The sequence below is a fragment of the Coregonus lavaretus genome (assembly GCF_964263955.1).
Source record: "Coregonus lavaretus genome assembly, chromosome: 21".
Classification (NCBI taxonomy): Eukaryota; Metazoa; Chordata; class Actinopteri; order Salmoniformes; family Salmonidae; genus Coregonus; species Coregonus lavaretus.
Window position 1 is genome coordinate 8,736,950 of NC_140008.1, and position 20,404 is coordinate 8,757,353.

A 20,404-nucleotide genomic window follows, 5' to 3' on the forward strand; every position below is an offset into this window, starting at 1 on the left:
TACTTATGTAAATGTGATATATATATATATATATCTTTTTTTTAAAATAAATAAAATAGCAAAAAATCAGGGTCTTCATGAGAGCCAGTTTCATCATAGCGCTTGGTGGTTTTTGCGACTGCACTTGAAGATACTTTCAAAGTTCTTGAAATTTTCCAGATTGACTGACCATCATCTCTTAAAGTAATGATGGACTGTCATTTCTCTTTGCTTATTTGAGCTGTTCTTGTCATAATATGGACTTGGTCTTTTACCAAATAGGTATATATTTTTTTTACAATTACTGACATTTAATCCTTGTAAAAATCCCCTGTCTTAGGTCAGTTAGGATCACCTCTTTATTTTAAGAATGTGAAATGTCAGAATAATAGTAGAGAGAATGATTTATTTCAGCTTTTATTTCTTTCATCGCATTCCCAGTGGGTCAGAAGTGTACATACACTCAATTAGTATTTGGTAGCGTTGCCTTTAAATTGTTTAACTTGGGTCAAACGTTTCGGGTAGCCTTCCACAAGTTTCCCACAATAAGTTGGGTGAATTTTGGCCCATTCCCCCTGACAGAGCTGGTGTAAATGAGTCAGGTTTGTAGGCCTCCTTGCTCGCACATGCTTTTTCAGATCTGCCCACAAATTTTCTATAGGATTGAGGTCAGGGCTTTGTGATGGCCACTCCAATACCTTGACTTTGTTGTCCTTAAGCCATTTTGCTACAACTTTGGAAGTATGCTTGGGGTCATTGTCCATTTGGAAGACCCATTTGCGACCAAGCTTTAACTTCCTGACTTGAGATGTTGCTTCAATATATCCACATAATTGTCATTCCTCATGGTGCCATCTATTTTGTGAAGTGCACCAGTCCCTCCTGCAGCAAAGCACCCCCACAGCATGATGCTGCCACCCCCGTGCTTCATGGCTGGGGTGGTGTTCTTCGGCTTGCAAGCAACCCCCTTTTTCCTCCAAACATAACAATGGTCATTATGCCCAAACAGTTATATTTTTGTTTCATCAGACCAGAGGACATTTCTCCAAAAAGTACGATCTTTGTCCCCATGTGCAGTTGCAAAGCGTAGTCTGGCTTTTTTATGGCGGTTTTGGAGCAGTGGCTTCTTCCTTGCTGAGCGGCCTTTCAGGTTATGTCGATATAGGACTAGTTTTACTGTGGATATAGATCGTTTTGTACCTGTTTCCTCCAGCATCTTCACAAGGTCCTTTGCTGTTGTTCTGGGATTGATTTGCACTTTTCGCACCAAAGTACGTTTATCTCTAGGAGACAGAACGCGTCTCCTTCCTGAGCGGTATGACAACTGCGTGGTCCCATGGTGTTTATACTTGCGTACTATTGTTTGTACAGATGAACGTGGTACCTTCAGGCGTTTGGAAATTGCTCCCAAGGACAAACCACACTTGTGGAGGTCTACCATTTTTTTCCCTGAGGTCTTGGCTGATTTCTTTTGATTTTCCCATGATGTCAAGCAAAGAGGCACTGAGTTTGAAGGTAGGCCTTGAAATACATCCACAGGTACACCTCCAATTGACTCAAATTATGTCAATTAGCCTATCAGAAGCTTCTAAAGCCATAATTTTCTGGAATTTTCCAAGCTGTTTAAAGGCACAGTCAACTTAGTGTATGTAAACTTTTGACCCACCGGAATTGTGATACAGTGAATTATAAGTGAAATAATCTGTCTGTAAACAATTGTTGGAAAAATTACTTGTGTCATGCACAAAGTAGATGTCCTAACCGACTTGCCCAAATTATAGTGTTAACAAGAAAATTGTGGAGTGGTTGAAAAACGAGTTTTAATGACTCCAACCTAAGTGTATGTAAACTTCCGACTTCAACTGTACATGTCAGTACATACACACAACAAGTAGGTCACATGGGAGAGAGGCGTTGAAACCAGGTTTGCTGTTCCCTTGCGCTATTTAAGATGGGAGTTCCATGCACTCATGGCTCTGTATAATACTGTAAGTTTCCTTGAATTTGTTCTGGACCTGGGGACTGTGAAAAGACCCCTGGTGGCATGTCTGGTGGGGTAAGTGTGTGTCGGTGCTGTGTGTAAGTTGACTATGCAAACAAATTGGTACTCCCTGTATATAGCCAAGTTATTTTTACATTTTTCCCCCTTAGATTTTTATTTATAAACAAACACAAAAACCATGTTATTTTTTACTCATTATTATTCACTGTGTATTTATTCCTTGTGTCACTTTTTAATATATATATTTTTATCTATAAACTCTGCATTGTCGGAAAAGGACCCATAAGTAAGTATTTCACTGTTCGTCGACACTGGTTGTTTATGAAGCATGTGAAAAATAAAGTTTGATTTGAAAATAGCTGTATGCTGAAAATGCAGAGTAACGTAAAACTGATGATTAAACAAAAATAAGTACAACATACATGGTTCAACCATACATACGATTCCATGTCTGTTGATTTGTCAGGGAAAGTACCAAAAATTCCAGTCTACAAAAACCAGCTACCCTGACATTAAGATCAGTGGCTCGCCCAATCACTGCTCAGTGTTTCAGCCAAGAAGGGTGACCATCAGGGATGTGTTTGGCCTGACAGACTACAGACCTCATCCAAAAACGAGACTTCAGTTAACCGCTGGCAACACGGTCACAGCTGTTTATACAAGAAGGTTGTCTATCGAATATGAATCTTATGGAGTCTATGTATTACAAATTTGATTGAGTGTTGTTGAGTTGACAAGAAAAACTGTGTCACAAACTAAATTATCATTGATATAAAATATATACTTTATTATACTGATATGACATAAAAATACATAAATGCTTAACGTGATGCGTTTGGACAGACATTTTACACACATAATTGAATATAAAAAATAAAATAAGCATCAAAATATGGCTTCTCATTTAGCAGCAAATTAATAACACTATCACTATCACTCTAAAGCGTCATTACAACAGAAAACAATATGTACGTAAACATTCTGATTGGGCAGTTTTGTTATTGGTAGCAGAAAGATCAAAGGGGATTGGTCAGGGGTTAGAGGTGAAAGGTGAGGTTCATGCTCTCTCCCGCATTAATGCGTACTACCCGGGTCTGTTGCTGTGAGTCCTGCGTTCCCGCTGTAATCTTATAGGTACCTGGAGACACCTCAATGTGGAAATCCTCATGTGATGACCGTGCCTGTAGAAACACAGGCATACCTTAGTATCTCAACCACATGAGTATGACAAGAAATGCAATTTCAAATGGCATGTTTTTGTTGACTTTCCCATTTGAATGTATGGGCTCTGCCCTGCACTTTTAAATGTACAATATGGCTTTATGATGGGTTGTTGCACTGAAAGGCTGTAACTTTGCCGTACATGTTTCCTGGTCTGCAGTGAGGTCCCTGGGCGTTGGTGAGATTGAGAATGGTATCTACACACATGGGTTCTCTCATTTTCCATAGGCTCCGTCTCCGACATGTAAAAGTTCTGTAATACAAACATATTTACCTAGCATTGGCAAAAGCATGCACAAAGTAAGGGCAGTGGAATTAGGTTGGAGCACATACCTTGCATTGATATGTTGTCTGTGCCATGAATTCCGCTATGGTCTCAAAAGCATCATCCAGGCTTGTGTGGGCTGAGTCTCCCTGAACCTGAATATGGACAGTTGGACATCAAAGCGGCAATCAGTAGTAGAAACAATAACAAAACGTCTCCCCGCCCATGTGTAACAGTTTTGCTTCCGTCCCTCTCCTCGACCCTACCTGGGCTCGAACCAGGGACCCTCTGCACACATCGACAACAGTCAACCTCGAAGCACCATTACCCGTCGCTCCACAAAAGCAGCGGCCCTTGCAGAGCAAGGGAAACAACTACTTCAAGGTCTCAGAGCGAGTGACGTCACCGATTGAAATGCTACTAGCGCGCACCGCTAACTAGCTAGCCATTTCACACCGGTTACACACGAAAAAACTGAGCGATAGGGCTGGAGAAATGTAACCATTCATAAACAGAGCTATGGATGTAAGGACTGACCATCTATGATATCAAAAGTATAGTTTTAACAATGTTTTGAGGCTGTATAGTGTTTGTTTACATTTACTTTGTTTACAAACATTGGAGTAAAACAAGGTTATATTTTGGGTTCTGATGGTGTATGACAGTTGAACTAAGCTCATGAGGCACTTAAAGTGGCAATATGTAACTTTTTGGGCAACCCCGCCAAATTCACATAGAAATGTGATTTATAGAGCGATCATTTTACTTGAAAGCAAGTCTAAGAAGCAGTAGATATGTTCTATGTGCGCTATTTCTATGCTTCCAGTGCTTCAATTTTGTTTTTGCTTCTTTTACTTTCGGTTTTGTACACCAGCTTCAAACAGCTGAAACAACAATATTTTTGGTTATTGAAAATATATTTCACAGATGGTACAATGATTCTCTACACTATACTAGCTTATTTTGTCACAAACTGAAATTAGGTGAACTATGAGTTTTAGCAACCAGGAAATGGCGGAGCGATTTCTGCATAGTGTAATTTTAAATTATATTCTTCAAGAATCAAAGGGTACATATCCTTAATTTAATAGTCAAAAAATTGATGTAGCAACTGCATGAGACAAGTTCCCAAAATGTCCCAGTGCGTCACATAGTAACGTTACAAAGAAACCAGAGAAAACAACATAGCTGACATAAAGAAAGACAGCACGGTTCCATGCACACAATAGCACAATTATTGTGGATAGTCAGATTAATATAATAGTTCGTTTAAAACGTGTACATGCATACTTTGCAAAAATAACAATTTCCCTAATAAACCTGTATACAATACAGGGATATCTGAAATCTGGCTACTGATGGGACTTCTGATAAATGCAGAAAATCGCCAACAAAATAAACTTTCTAACACAGTGACCATGTTATTTTTGCTAAGACTATTTGATTCCGAGTTCGGACATAAAGTTTGTATGCGAGAACCATTTCTAAAATGCATACCTTCAGTGAACTCACTCCACTCGCACATTAGAGGGAGTTTACGCTGCCGGTGCTAGCAAATACACAGCTGGAACGCCGATTAAAGTGTTTACATGTCCTAATAATTCGAAAGATTGTTCAGAAAACCAGGTGTTTTAATCTGTGTATGCTTACTTCGATTATTACTTTACGCCGATTAAGATAAATAGAGTAACCTCGAAGCACCATTACTTCTGCCATAATCAGTTTAATATCGAATTATTAGTGTGCATGTAAATGTACTCAATTAACACGTAGGCCTGCCTACCTCCTCACTCCCGGCGGTGTCATCCTTTGTTGTTGTATTGGGATACCGACTCGCACTAGACCAGTCTACGCTCCGTTTCGAGGCTCGCTCCAGTACTTCCAGGCCGAGTCTGGCGGAGCGGAGCAGGGACAACTCCATCTGCCAGGCTTGCCTCGCTATAGGAAACAACACGGCGAGTCAAATCTCTGCTGTACCCAACCCACCGGCAAGCGACCCTTTTATGACAAGAGAAAAATTGTAGCATAATGTAAACATAACGCTGACGTCACAAACTCCCTTGCTTTGTGCGCTCTAGCTACATGGGTGCAGATTTGACAGCGCACGAGCAGCAATGCAACTGGCAGTGAGCACTCGAGTAGATCCCTACATTTGAGAATATAATATTTAACCCGAATTCCCATCCTATCACGTTAATTTGTGTGGACGAGAAACAATGTATTCACAGAAAGCTACTTACCAGAAAACTTGCGCCTGTTTAAATTACTTTTGCTCGCACCAAACTTGCTTTAAAGATTTGTCGTCACATTTCCGGTGTAGGGCACCGCCTTTATAATCTGGATTGACTCGATCCTGCTCAGTCTCTCACCAAATTAATCATTTATTCTGGCATAGGTGTCAATAATTAATTACTTCAAATATATATTATTCAAAAATGGGCATTGCTCATGGCCCGAATCATCAATGTGCTGTGAAAAGGTTACATACACTGCTGGATGTAATCATGTCATGATTAATAGTTTTTCATTAGTCACCCTTTTAAGTTGTTTTGATAATGTAAATCGTATCTAACAGACCACTCTCACAAAGACATCAAATACCAAAACTACGAATGTATACCTACTTCATTATAGCAAATTCAGGCGATCAAAATAATTTGAGTCATGACCAGCCAACTGTATTTGACTCACCCGTGGTCACAAACCCTGGTCCTGCAAAACTGTGTGTGCAGGTTGACCTAGCCAAACACTGACACCTCATGCATCCTATTATCCTAACAGTTATTTGGGGGATTCAAGGTAACTTGTATATCAGTGATTCTGTCCAGGCCAACTGCAATGTCTCAAACACACCATGATTAATCAAATCAGTTGTGTACATGCTGGTTGGAACACGTCTGCACACCCTGTAACTCCAAGGACCAGGGTTGTTGACCAATGTGACAAAGACATTATTTTATGCATCGTTCTTCTATGCAGCAAATCAATCCATTCGGTTCCTTGCTTGACATCTTTTACCCAACAATGTGTGAGCTAAGCTTCTGGCAACATTTACATCTTCGACAGACCACAAGACAAGTCCATCCCCATTTATACAGTTTATTCAAAAAACATTGACAGGAGCTTATGCCATTAGCACACAGGCTCCTCCCACTGCCTTGATCTTCTCCTCTGCCCGTCGGCTGAAGAACTTTGCCTTGACGATCACGGGCTGCTTGGGAAGCTTGCCTTTTCCCAGCACTTTGAAGTAGCCCTGTGGAGACCGACAGAACCAACATTAACCAACACATCTACACAACAACAAAAAAGTTCCACATCACATTGATTCGCCTACCTTCCCACAAAGTCTGTCCTATCAACTACACATCCATAACATGCCATGTAGTCACTCAAATTTACATCTGCAAAATGAGTGACCCCAAATTGATAGGCTGCAGATATAATTAGCATAATGACAAAATCCCAATCAAAAGCTGTCTGTTTACATGGGCTGCATCTCAATCCACCGCATCAGCCTATGGGCTGCATCTCAATCCACCGCATCAGCCTATGTCAGCCTTCTGCATCTCCGGTGGAAAGAGATACAGACCAGGAGACATCCCAAAAATCGGTCTTCTCACGAAAACGTCTATAGTGTCTGAACAGTTCGGCCTAAAAAACTAATACGACCCCTCTGGAAAGATCACTCACGAAAACTATGGCGTTCTCTGTTTTGCCCTTCGACCCATACAAGAGTCACGGGACTCGTCTGAAGTCGGTACTGCTGATCTGCCAACTTCTGTCTGTAGCGTCAGAACAGTTTGGGCTACACACAAACATGACCCCACTACCTCATCCCCATATTGTTATTTATTTTTGCTCATTTGCACCCCAGTATCTCTATTTGCACATCATCTTCCGCACATCTCCCATTACAGTGTTAATACTAAATTGTAATTATTTTGCATTATGGCCTATTTATTGCCTTACCTCCATAACTTACATTTGCACACACTGTATATAGATTTTCTATTGTGTTATTGACTGTACGTTTTGTTTATCCCATATGTAACTCTGTCTTGTTTTTATCACACTGCTTTGCTTTATCTTGGCCAGGTCGCAGTTGTAAATGAGAACTTGTTCTCAACTGGCTTACCTGGTGAGACCCTCACAAACACATACAGTACCAGTCAAAAGTTTGGACACACCTACTCATTCCAGGGTTTTGCTTTATTTTTACTATTTGAATGCCAAGAGTGTGCGAAGCTGTCATCAAGGCAAAGCGTGGCTACTTTGAAGAATATCAAATATATTTTGATTTGTTTAACACTTTTTTGGTTACTACATGATTGCATATGTGTTATTTCATAGTTTTGATGTCTTCACTATTACTCTACAATGTAGAAAATAGCAAAAATAAAGAAAAACCCTTGAATGAGTAGGTGTCCAAACTTTTGACTGGCACTGTACATGTTGGTTGTTTTGCTCTAGGACGCCCACAAGCCACATTTGAAAGTAGCCCGGTGCCAGTTACATTTATGGAAGTACTTTAGTGCAATGTTCCCTCTAAGCTGTGTGTGTGTGTGCAGCTCCCCCGGGACTGCCAGCAGAAGAAATGTCAGCCTGAGCACGAGATTGAACTTCACTCAACTTTCTAGAGTTTTCCCCGTTAGTTAACACTATCAACGTTTCCCTTTACTGTGGGAATTGTGATCAAATTAACACAATATTAGCCACTCAATGCAACATACCGAAACAAAACTAACTATGCAAGAGCTTTTGTTGTATGCAAAATGCATCAGAGTAGGATTCTATTGCATTTACAGGCACAACTCAAGCCCATATTCTACACAGACTGGTGCACCATAACCAATCAGAGCTGCAGTAGGCCTATATGCAAATAGACCATTGCCATATATGGATCTGTGCCATTCACTTTGAACTGGACTGTTTTTACAGCATGAGCAGTCGTGAGTAGATGCGCTTGTTTTGAGATCAAAGCGAGAACTACATGTAGCGCCATGTGCACATTTGTACATTTGTTCATATCCTTTGCTAGTTAGTGAGTTATTAGCCCAGTTATAGATAATTGTTAGTCAGCAGTAGGGGAGTCATTGGCTGCTACTGTAGGCTGAATGACAGAACAGCCATTTCCATTGTTTTTGATGGTAGGCCACTCAGGTAGGCCTTACATTATGATCAAATAGCCACAGTAGCCTACTTGACCACTTAAAAATAACTGAAAACGGGTACAGCCTCAGTATTCACAGTAAACGCGCGCTGGAAGATGCAGAATTTCAGCAGATCTGAAATTTGCTCAGTGAAGGAAAAAATTAGTGTATGGGTAAAAATACAAATAATTTACTTAGATATAGGACAGACACTTCAAAACAAACTTCCTTTCAATTCATTTTTTTACTATCTGTTTCGCCATGCATGAATACATTATTCAATGCATTTCTATCGGCTAATAGCAGTAAGGCCAAATTCAACATTTCATAAAAAAATTATACTTACAGGGGTCCTAAAATTCAAAATCAAATAGCCAAATGATCCTTGGTATGACCATCTTAAAACAATTCCATATGTTAAGCATATGTTAGGTCACCACTGCTAAATGAATATAGGGTAAACACTGAACACAGCTCCTTTCACGCCAATAGATTCCGTGCCATCGAGGCCAGCATGGCTACATCAAACTAGATTTTAAAAACAAACTATTGACACCCTTGAGCTAGCGGTCAAGAAGCCAAAATGTTACTCAACAGCAGGGGGCTGTCATCTGTTTAGGGCTCTTATTAGGGACTTTATTACAGCAGTTCATGTTAAACATCCAGCTAGTACACAAGCAAGCTCTCCACATGCCTACATTTAAAGATAAATATTATGCCCGACAGAAGGTAAAGAGCTCCTGCTCAAACCTGGGTCTAGAACAGTCCAGTTAAGTTTCAGCTGATGACTGCGGTTGGGTCAGTAAACCCTGTGCTGGGCTCATAAAGCCATTTACTGTTGCTGATTGTAATGGAAAATATTTTGTCCTACTTGTGAAAAACAAACATCCTCATCAGGGGTGGCCAACCCTCCTGAAGACTACTTGAACATGTCCAGCAAGAAAAACTCATTTTAGTTTTCAGTTCACTTCATATATGGCCAATTGATTTGTTTGTAACAATGTATGACACTTGTAACGGTCCATGTGGCCGACTGACCTAGGACCAGTCGGTGAATAGGAACAGTCTTCACTGAGAGAACTCTAGCACACCAAGACAACAGTGTTTGTCAAGATGAGACTGAGTCTCTGGCTGCATCACTCACTGTGTGACATACTGAACACCACCTTGGCGGTCAGCTGCTAACCAGGGCCATGATTACCTGAATCAGATGTGTTAGAACAGGCCTGTAGAAAAAGCCATTACACCAACCGTTTCCCATTAACTGTATGTATCATCACCTTCCATCTGGGACCAGACATACTGTCCTGTGGGCAAGATACTTACAGCTCGCACAGCATCAATGATGGGAGCGGGGCCCTCGGGCTTCTTGGCGTAGTTGAGCCTGGTCTGCTCGCTCACCAGCGTCCACAGCTTGTCGAGGTTGACAGTGGGGCAGTGCACCGTGTTCCTCTTGAGATGGTAGTGTCTCATACCTACCTTACCAAAGTAGCCCGGGTGGCTGTGGAGGCACATAGGAGACCAGACAGGTGAGATATCAAGCACATCGTGTTACACCAATTGATACTGGTGATGAAGCTGAAAGTAAAAGTTCAGTCTTAGGGCCTCTACATTGACGACACAAACTAGGTCCAGGAGAGATACTGGTGTAAAGAGATGGATCTAGAGTCAAACCACTAGATGTCTCCCACACTACCGCCAAAAGAGATATCTGCACCACACACCCCCCCTGAGTCGTCCAGTGTAAAGACAACGGCTCTCCCACACCACGTGTCCCTGCGAGAATTACCTTAATATCAGTAGACAGCATGTTTTCTCTGTTGGCCAAATTAAAAAATTTAAAGGCTCATAAAATAGCCACATTTGATTAAAAAAATTGCATTAGTCAAGTGTACAACACTGCAATATGGTTTAGATGAGAAGATCCTGTGTAGTTTGAATTGCTATCCTTATTTTGTTTGTCTATATACTATGGTATTTACGGTATGCTAATAGATGTAAACCAAATCCACCCTTAAAGTTGCACTATACAGAAATCACTCAGCCATTTCCTGATTGATAAAACAAATAGTGCACCTAATTTCAGTTTATGTGACAAAATAAGATAGTATAGTGTAGAGAATCATTGTACCATCTAAACTGCTGTGAAATATATTTTCCATAACCGAAAATATTGTTCTTTCAACTGTTTGAAGCTGGTGTACAAAACTGAAAGACACAAAAACAGACCTTAACGGGAAGCATAGAAATAGCGCACATCGTACAGATCTACCGCTTCTTAGTCGAATGATAGATCTATAACCCACATTTGTATCCGAATTTGGGTCGGATCGCCCAAAAAGTTATATTGCCACTTTATAACATAGTTTGCCATGATGACAATCTAATCAACTGATGAGATCTGAAGCCGTAGGAAAGCAAATCCATCAGGACACTGTAAGTACCTGACTATTTCCTTATAGGTAAAGCATTGTCAATAGTAACTTTACCAGATGCACAAAATGAAAGTGACAAGGGATGATTTCATCCCACAACCTTCAGTAATGTGAGCAATCTACTATATATTGGACATATAGATGTGTTGGCAACAATGTATGACACTTGTAACTGCCCATGTGGGTGACTGGCCTATGAGAAGGCCAGTCGGTGAATAGGACCAGTCTTCACTCTGAGAGAACTCTAGCACACCAAGACAACGGTGTTTGTCAAGATGAGACTGAGTCTCTGACAATCACTCTCTTAAACAACGTTGATGTTTTCTTACTACTGAAGCCACCAAACAACGCAGTGTAGGCTTGCTGTAAAATATGCCGAATAGTGTCAAACGGAACCAGACAAGGTAAAAGTGCTCTACTCACTATTTGTCAAAGTTAATTCTGTGGTGATGCATGCCACCAGCATTACCACGACCTCCAGGATGCTTCCTGTGCTTGCCTAGGAAGAGAAACGACAGGTCACATCTTGTAATAGCTTACGCTAAAACACACAAGTATCACCAATGCTGACTATGCTCAACTCACCGATACGACCATGTCCGTGGCTGACGTGCCCTCGGAGCTTCCTGGTCTTGGTCTTCTTGGTGGGCTGCAAGACATCATTTACGAGGTTAGCAAGCCAGGTAGCAACACAGGCATGATTGGCCCACCAGTAGGCTTAATTTACACTACCTTTTTAGCCAAGCATGTCATGTCAACCACCAAACAGAACACTTCACAGCCTGGCCAATAACCAAATAGAATGTTGATAAAGATACATCTGGCCAAAATGCGCTCGAGCCTTACCTTCGCTTTCACCCTACCACTGCCAGGTAACGTTTGCAGCTAAATGACTAGTTAGCTAGAAAGCTAAGCTAGCACAACATATCTCTGGTCACAATGGCCAAGGTTGTAAGTATTACAATATGCATACAACACATTTTACAAGATGAGTTCCGTGACACAATGTATCTAATTTACGCCATCGTAACATCATCAGTAAATTGTAAACTTAGGTAACTAGCTAGTTTTGGACGGCCTGTATCCAACATCGGAGTTTTCGCCGGTTTACGTTTCTTTACCGCATAATCAGTAATAGTGACAGGGGAGCGGGACATTGTCTATCACATATAAGACAACTTCATAAATGTGTGTTTTTTCTACTCGCAAACTCAGGATGGCCATAGATTTAAGACAATTTCTACAGCAGCGGTATAGATGACGATACCTACCATCTTGGAGGAGATATTAAAGAGGAACGCGAATTGGAAATCTCACGGTTTTGTACGAGATTTGCAACGCGACACAACTTTCAAAGGAACCTACAGCGACATCAGACGGACGGTCCGTGCTATACAGGATTCTTGGGACGTCCCTACCCCATTGAAGTTTACATTTAAAATGGTTAAGGTATGGGTTAAGGGTTATGGGACGGACACCAAGATGACCACAGAAAAAAAGTATTGTCGAATACAAGCTGATAAATTGAGACGTTTATGAATATGAATTGAAACAGTGCTATTCATTCCTGAATTAGACTGAATGATATTGCAGTTTTTTCCCCCAACCAAATCCTGATCACACAAAGCTGCAGTAGGCCTATTTATTTATTAGGCTATATCTCCATTTGCTCAGATGCCAGTTATCATTAACCTTTGTTGGACAACTGACATCCCAGCTAGCACATAACATTCTGAGAACCATGTTTCTTAGCGCTTGGTGAGAATGTGTCTGTCCTATGGTTATTTTGCATACAACCTTCCTACAACTTTCTGGGAATAGGATAGCTGCTTCCCACTGGGCACATACCGGTTGAATCAACATTGCTTCCACGTCATTTAAATTAAATTATGTTGAACCAACTTGGAGTAGACGTTGAATTGATGTCTGTGCCCAGTGGGTTGGCTTTGGAACATTCTCAGCACATTTATGGAACTTGACAAAAATACTTTCTTGGTATTTCATTACTTGAACAGAACGTTTCCTAAAAGTTCAAACATGGTTACATTTCTTTTCAATGTTGGTAATGTTCTAGGAACGTTCTCCAACTGGTTTGACATTGGGAATGTTCTCAAATAGTCCAGAGAACATTAAGAAACAACGTTCCCCTCTTGTGAGAATTTCAGTACTTCAGCATAACGTTCTATTATGAGGTTTTCATAGTGTTGTGGGAACCAGGTTAGAGTTAGTAGATAAGTGGCTTGGTGCCACAGAGTCTGCATCCCATTATGTCATGGGAGATTACTGATGTTTATGGTAGAATGATTGATGGATATGATATACTGACTTGGGGGAAAAGGGAATAACATAAGAGAAGAGAGTACCCACTGATGGTTAACAGATGTGGTTGAAGAAACGCGTAACAGAGGGCATATAAGTGAGATATGTTCTTTGTTCATTAGTTGGGAAATGGCAAGAGGCAAAGCACTGTCTTTTGTTATAACGAACCATGGTACCTACTAAATATTAAATGAACTCCCCAGCTAAGTGTTAAATATATTCTTGCATCATGAATTACTTGATACCCGAGAAACTCATCATAACACGTTCCCTACAGGTTTCCTCATGGTTCTATTTAAAGTCATGTTCTCAACTTCTTCTGAGAATGTTAAGAAACAATGCCTAAGCATTGCTGTTCACTAATTTACCCCAAGTAGGGAAAGGATGGCGGGGTTGAAAAGTAATAAAGGGTAGTATATATATATAAAACATGGGGGATTGGAAGTGATGCAGACAATTACATTGATGGAAGTTACAATCTATCTGCAATATTAAGCTGATCTACCCCCAAAGAGAAAAAAAAAAAACGATGTTCTTCTGTGGGCATTTCAGTACTTCAGCATAACATTTCCTAATGGTTTTATTTAAGGTCATGTTCTCAACTTATTCTGAGAACATTAAGAAAACATTCCATAAAACCACAAGAAAACATTAGTAGCGCTCCGAGAAGGTTCTAAGAATGTTATTTAAAAAAAAACATATACATTCCTTTCTCAGCGTCAACAAAACGTTCTCTATCCTCTATCTTGTGAAGCGTGTTCAGGTGTGTTGGCCAAGCCCACTAATTGGCCACACCTGATCTTAATGAGTCTGTTTGAATAGACCAAAATGAAGGTTGTGGTTGTGATAAAACGTTTAGCTGGCCATGAGGTGGGGGTAAGATGGAGGACAGGAGAAAAGTGGAACACAGGTTGAGGTTGCCATGATCAGAGAAGTGCAGAAGGTGTCGTATGCTGATGCAGTGAAGAGAGTAGCAGAGGAAGATTGGTCCAGGGTAAGGCATCCCAAGAGTATCCCTGTGAGTAGACCAAGGTCAATAGAGAGTGATAGGAATAATGTGCTTCAGTAAGGTTGGTATTTTGGCGTTCATGGCCATGGTTGTCAATTGTACCGCAGGAATGGAACGTTAATCACAGAGGATAGATGTTGTGGTGGCAGCTGCAGAGAAGTACTTGGGTGTACGAGATATTACTTCAGAAGAGTTACAAGATGTTTTGAACGATAGTGTCCCGTCCTCCCAGGCTGTTGGCCTGGAGTAGGATCAGATGGGGCCAAAGTAGCGGAATAGTGGTGAGGTTTTAATGGGTGCACGGTTAGTTGGTAGGGCAATTTTTTTTCCTTTTCTTTGTTTTTTCATACTGCAGAATAGTAGGCTGATACACAGCCAATACAATAGGTGGTGGCATGCACCTATAACATTTGTTTGCAGACCGCCAATATACCAAAGAAGAAGAATAAGACTTAAAATGAACAGTTTTGTATGAGGAACCAGTTTTCCTTGAGAAAACAGCGGAGTGATTTTGTGTTTTGTCATGTATTTTGTTGGAATGGTCGAGTGGAAAAAGGCTACAGAGACAAAGCGGGAACCAAAGGAACTTCTGTTATGAGTGTGGGAACTTACTGCCTCTACCTAAGCTGTTCCCGCTGTGAGGAAGGGAACAGGAGAGAGAGGAAGAAGACTTTGAAGAGAATGAGGAAAGCAGAGGTTGAATATGACGAAGATGGTGATAGAAAGGTGTGTGTGCCCTCTGTAAGAAGTCATTGTGTATGAAGTGCACCAACACACACCATTCCCCGTCATACAGCTTACAATCCTACCTGCAGGTTTTTGGCCCCTGTGAAAATGCACCAGCATTAACCTCCAACCAAAAGAGTAGTACATGATGCATGATGGCTGGGGCCTTTGTAGGAATACAGCAGGCACATCTCATAGATAATGAACACATATCAGCCTTATGAAATGGCCATAGGCCCAAACAACATACAGCTGCAGCCATGCCATGCCAGTGCCACTGCCAACATGCACATGAGCGAGGCCCCTGGGGAGCAGCGATTATGCTTCTGGAGAACCTAAGAGCCCAGGTGGAAGAGAAGAGGTCTGCTGGGGAGAACTCTGCCAATCAGACACAGCTGAGGTGAGTGGAGGGAAGAGAGAGGCCTGCAGAGGTCAAGTGAGTAAAGGGAAGAGAGAGACCAGCAGAGGTCAAGTGAGTAAAGGGAAGAGAGAAACCAGCAGAGGTCAAGTGAGTAAAGGGAAGAGAGAAACCAGCAGAGGTCAAGTGAGTAGAGGGAAGAGAGAAACCAGCAGAGGTCAAGTGAGTAGATCAAGCTCAGCTGCCTTGTATGGAAATGCTACGTTGTTGTCGTTCGTGTCGCCTATACATGAAACTCACTTGATTTATACTTTACATGTCCTATTCTTAATTTTCACCTTAATTTTATATTTTTGTTTGGTCTGCAATGTTTAATTCCCTTAAAAATATATACTTCAGTAAATCTGAGGGCCTTAGCATGTAATACAGTGATTTATATATGTTTAGGTTAGAAAGCATCAAAATTGTAAACAGGAAGGCAGAGGACCACATCAAAATGGTGAAGCTAGTCATATCAGAGGAGCTGGATAAACTCATCAACCAATTAAACAAGGAACTGGAGGTACAGTATACCATTCATGTGAAATAGTCTACTTTACCCCTATAGACAGCCAACACACACTCGGCATGTTGAAGTAAAGTCAAAGAAAGCGCTGGAATTTAAAAGTTTAGTGGGGTCTGAGTTGTTGTCTCTTGTAATGTTGTTTGGGTTATTGATGTTATGTAAAAAAAATCTAGTGATTTGTGGCTTGTTTTTATTGTTGTTTTTGTTGTTATTGTTGTTGTCTGAATACAATACCTGTTTGGGTTATTACTCTGGACATCACAGAAGCTTTGCAGCAATCACAGGCAACACCTGGATGAGCAACTGCAACAACAGATAGCCCCTTGCCACCAATTAGATCATGTACAAAACCTCATCACCTGGGCAACTATCCATCACAGCCGGAGCCAACCACAGTTCAGCAGTGAGTTGGTGAGCACTTGACCCTTTCTTGTTTGACTTAATCGGCAGATGTTCTTGTAGTATGTTTGAAATGGCCCCTTATAGCCATTAAATGTAGAAACAGAAGGCCGTCCCACTGGGCACACACTGGTTAAATCAACGTTGTTTCCACGTCATTTCAATGAAATGACGTTGAACCGATGTGGAATAGATGTTGAAGTGACATCTATGCCCAGTGGGATGTCACGTGATTCCTTTGGTGTAGTACGAACGTTGTTTGTAAATACAGCACGTATAAATGTGAGACCATCACTGCTGTTTAGTAGGCCTGTGTGTAATCAGAATGCATTTTGTACTGTTCTTTTGTGTGGCCTGAAGCGCAATAGAACTACACACAGGTGCAAAGCTATCCATTATGAAAGAACAGTAACATTGTGAGACTGGGAACGAGGTTACTGTTCTTTTCAAATGGACATCTGTTGGTTATTACGCTAAGAATTTTTGACAACGTTTTACCGTTAATGTCATGCAAATAACTCCAGGCTTTTTTATTAGCTCAGGAATGATAGGGTGATTAGATGCGCTTTTCTATTGTGCTTCTATTGCCCACATAAAGTCTGGACCAAATATTAAAAATAACTCCATTAAGAGATTCCATAACTCAAACCTTGTTTGTCAGATTTGTCACCAGTTACAATACCTCCTGGAATCCTTACCCCTTACTACAAGCACCTCAGTCAAAATTAAGTTCTACTGGGACGCTAGCCTTTGGACAAGGCAGATAGCCACTCTAGGTATGAACATCTTCCCATATCAAATAATGAATTAATTTAGTCAGCATAGTTTTTTTTTTTTTTGGCAATAAGACTTTTCATCATAGAAGATACCGTTTGGGTATTTCATTTGTCTTGTAAAAATGTAATACACTGAGTGTACAAAACATTTAGAACACCTGCTCTTTCATGACATAGACAGACCAGGTGAATCCAGGTGAAAGCTATGATCCCTTATTGATGTCACTTGTTAAATGCACTTCAATCAGTGTAGATGGTGGAGGAGACAGGTTAAAGAAGGATTTTTAAGCCTTGAGACATAGAACGTGTATGGGCGGCAGGTAGCTTAGTGGTTAAGAGCGTTGTGCCAGTAACCGAAAGGTGCCAGTAACCCCGAGCTGACTAGGTGAAAAATCTGTCAATGTGCCCTTGAGCAAGGCAACCCTAATTGCTCCTGTAAGTCGCTCTGGATAAGAGCGTCTGCTAAATGACTTAAATGTAAATGCAATTTAGAGGGTGAATGGGCAAGACAAAATATGTATGTACCTTTGAATGGAGTATGGTAGTAGGTGCCAGGCGCACTGGTTTGTGTCAAGAACTGCAACACTGCTGGGTTTTTCACGCTCAACAGTTTCCTGTGTGTTTCAAGAATGATCCACCACCCAAAGAACATCCAGTCAACTTGACACAACTGTGGAAAGCATTGGAGTCAACATTGGTCAGCATCCCTGTGAAATGCTTTCGACATCTTGTAGAGTCCATGCCCTGACCAATTGAGGCTGCTCTGCAACTTAATATTAGGAAGGTGTTATTAATGTTTTGTACACTGTGTATATCCAAAAGTAATATATCCTAATGTAAAAATATTAATGATAATAATTAATTTTTGGTTAAAAGGTCATTTGATTTGTCTACATTTAGGTCATCTGGTCACTGAGGGAGAAAACCATCAGGTTTTTGAGGATGTGGCCTGTCGCAGTGTCCCAAAGCCTCAGCCAATCTCCTCGTTGGCTTCCACTGCCCTCTTGAATCAGAACTATGGTTCCCTGCTCTATCCTCAGCAGGGTTGCATTTCCGGATGTGAGGACACCTCATAGATCCAGAATCAGTCAGATCAGTCACACCCAGGTCCAAACTCTCAGCAGAACCCAAAAGAACAGATCCAGAATCAGCTCGGACCCTGTGGACCAGACTTCACTCTAAGATGGCCATGTAGTGGCTCTTCTCCAGGCCTTCTACAGATCACACCAGAACATTTGCTGTGGTCTCTTCACCAGCCCCTGGTCCAGAGGCTACAAGGCAGCCAGGGGCAGATGGACATGGGACGGTACTCAAGGCAGCAGACAGAGCTGGTGTCTGAGAGGGGTTGGGGTTGGGCAGATTCAGGCAGGCGTGGGAAGCTGAAGCACATGACGGTGCACGAGGCCCTTCGAATTCAGACGACGGCAAGCACAGGCCAATCAGAAGAACAGCAGGGACTGTGTGTTCCAGTTGATTAAACTTCCAGCACAGAGACCGCAAGACCAAGTCTAAGACCAGATACTGCTGGTTGTGTCAAAGTTAACATGTACAGTTGAAGTCGGAAGTTTACAGACACTTAGGTTGGTTTTTCAACCACTCCACACATTTCCTGTTAACAATCTATAGTTTTGGCAAGTCGGTTAGGACATCTACTTTGTGCATGAAACAAGTCATTTTTCCAACAATTGCGTGCCTACATTATTAGTTATCTTGTTATTGTTTGTTGTTAGTTGTTATTAGTCCCATCCTTCATTTCCATTCAACACCTCCCATCTATCTTTTAACACCATCCATATAGGATTTCTATTTGCCATATATATTTCAACTGTACTGTGATGTCTTACAAAAGTTCTGAACCTTTCTATTCTCATTGTTTCTACAGATTGTGAATTAAAAATAAACATTTTTGCTAATAGTATTATTATGTTATTGATCGATTGACTATGACTTTTCAGATCACCCAGTAGTGCTATCTGCAGGGTTAGCTCCAGGTAAATATTGCAATCCTTTAGCCATTCCTGGACCTGTGTCCAAAAACAAGCTACAAATGGACAGTACCAAAACAAATGATCTAATGATTCTGTCTCTTCACAGCAAAATCTGCAGAGCTGGGAAGATTGTATCTCCCATATAAATAACATTCTATTGGTAGCAAGAATTTTATATAATAATTTAAATTGAAAGATTCTAAGTTTTGAATCCGGTGTCGTTTTGCGTATCAGTTCATAAACACTATGCCATGGGATCGGTACGTCAAAAATCTCTTCCCAACTATTTTGTGATCTATATGGGACGGCTGTCAATCCTTTGGTCCTTAAATGAAACTGATATACTTTTTTATTTATCACAGTTTTCCTTAACCAATTATGTTCTTTAATGCAAGGCCGACAGACAAGTTCCTTACTTTCTCCTCCTTCCACTTTCCTCTTCCATTTTTGCGGTAAGGCTGCAATTATTTGGTTGTAATTTTGGGTAGAGCAGACATTTCCATATGTTTTTGTTAGCTGCATGTGCGACATAACTCCACCAGTCCTACCGATGATATCATTTACAAAGATTATACCTTTTTTAAACATTTTGTCAAAAAAAAAAGGTTTTTTGTCAATTAGTATATTTGAGTTTAACCACAATATTTGTTGCATTATTTGTTCTGTCGTTTCTGGAAGATTAAATTGAAATTGCAACCAACTTTCTCTGGCTTGTTTTAGAAATAGTGATAGCCTACCTTCAAACTCAGTGCCTCTTTGCTTGACATCATGTGAAAATCAAAAGAAATCAGCCAAGACCTCAGAAAATAATTTGTAGACCTCCACAAGTCTGATTCATCCTTGGGAGCAATTTCCAAACGCCTGAAGGTACCACGTTCATCTGTACAAACATTAGTATGCAAGTATAAACACCATGGGACCACGCAGCCATCATACCGCTCAGGAAGGAGACGCGTTCTGTCTCCTAGAGATGAACGTACTTTGGTGCGAAAAGTGCAAATCAATCCCAGAACCACAGCAAAGGACCTTGTGAAGATGCTGGAGGAAACAGGTACAAAGATATTTATATCCACAGTAAAACTAGTCCTATATCGACATAACCTGAAAGGCCGCTCAGCAAGGAAGAATCCACTGCTCCAAAACCGCCATAAAAAAGCCAGACTACGGTTTGCAACTGCACATGGGGACAAAGATCGTACTTTTTTTGAGAAA

The 20,404-nt window shown here is 40.9% G+C and overlaps 2 protein-coding genes across 4 annotated transcripts; both read right to left on the reverse strand.

The window, feature by feature from the left end:
• Window positions 1-2,746: 2,746 nt before the first annotated feature.
• LOC311149016 (A-kinase-interacting protein 1-like) lies at window positions 2,747-5,785 on the reverse strand. 3 transcript variants are annotated; one of them, XM_084186088.1, is made up of 5 exons: window positions 5,708-5,785; window positions 5,251-5,465; window positions 3,536-3,622; window positions 3,345-3,455; window positions 2,747-3,162 (listed from the first exon to the last, which is right to left on the reverse strand). In XM_084186088.1, exons 2-5 carry the CDS (start codon window positions 5,386-5,388, stop codon window positions 3,019-3,021), a joined length of 480 nt encoding a protein of 159 aa, XP_084042214.1. In that variant the 5' UTR covers window positions 5,389-5,465; window positions 5,708-5,785; the 3' UTR covers window positions 2,747-3,018. The 3 variants fall into 3 exon arrangements, with proteins under 3 accessions (XP_084042214.1, XP_084042213.1, XP_084042215.1); XM_084186089.1 differs by having other exon boundaries at window positions 2,919-3,162; window positions 5,251-5,405; window positions 5,708-5,781; XM_084186087.1 differs by lacking the exon at window positions 5,708-5,785 and having other exon boundaries at window positions 5,251-5,580.
• A 767-nt stretch (window positions 5,786-6,552) lies between these two features.
• LOC311149017 (large ribosomal subunit protein uL15-like) lies at window positions 6,553-12,347 on the reverse strand. Its single transcript, XM_084186090.1, has 4 exons — window positions 11,638-12,347; window positions 11,476-11,551; window positions 9,944-10,118; window positions 6,553-6,720 (listed from the first exon to the last, which is right to left on the reverse strand). Exons 2-4 carry the CDS (start codon window positions 11,505-11,507, stop codon window positions 6,592-6,594), a joined length of 336 nt encoding a protein of 111 aa, XP_084042216.1. The 5' UTR covers window positions 11,508-11,551; window positions 11,638-12,347; the 3' UTR covers window positions 6,553-6,591.
• Window positions 12,348-20,404: the final 8,057 nt, after the last annotated feature.

Excerpts from the sequence above, each read along its gene's own strand:
- LOC311149016 (XM_084186088.1), bottom strand. The coding sequence starts at position 5,388 with ATGGAGTTGTCCCTGCTCCGCTCCGCCAGACTCGGCCTGGAAGTACTG. Across the intron at positions 3,456-3,535 it reads AGACAACATATCAATGCAAG|AACTTTTACATGTCGGAGAC; the intron begins GTATGTGCTCCA and ends TTTGTATTACAG. Across the intron at positions 3,163-3,344 it reads CACTGCAGACCAGGAAACAT|GCACGGTCATCACATGAGGA; the intron begins GTACGGCAAAGT and ends GTGTTTCTACAG.
- LOC311149017 (XM_084186090.1), bottom strand. The coding sequence starts at position 11,507 with ATGCATCACCACAGAATTAACTTTGACAAATA. Across the intron at positions 10,119-11,475 it reads AGAATTAACTTTGACAAATA|CCACCCGGGCTACTTTGGTA; the intron begins GTGAGTAGAGCA and ends GTGCCTCCACAG. Across the intron at positions 6,721-9,943 it reads TCATTGATGCTGTGCGAGCT|GGCTACTTCAAAGTGCTGGG; the intron begins GTAAGTATCTTG and ends CGGTCTCCACAG.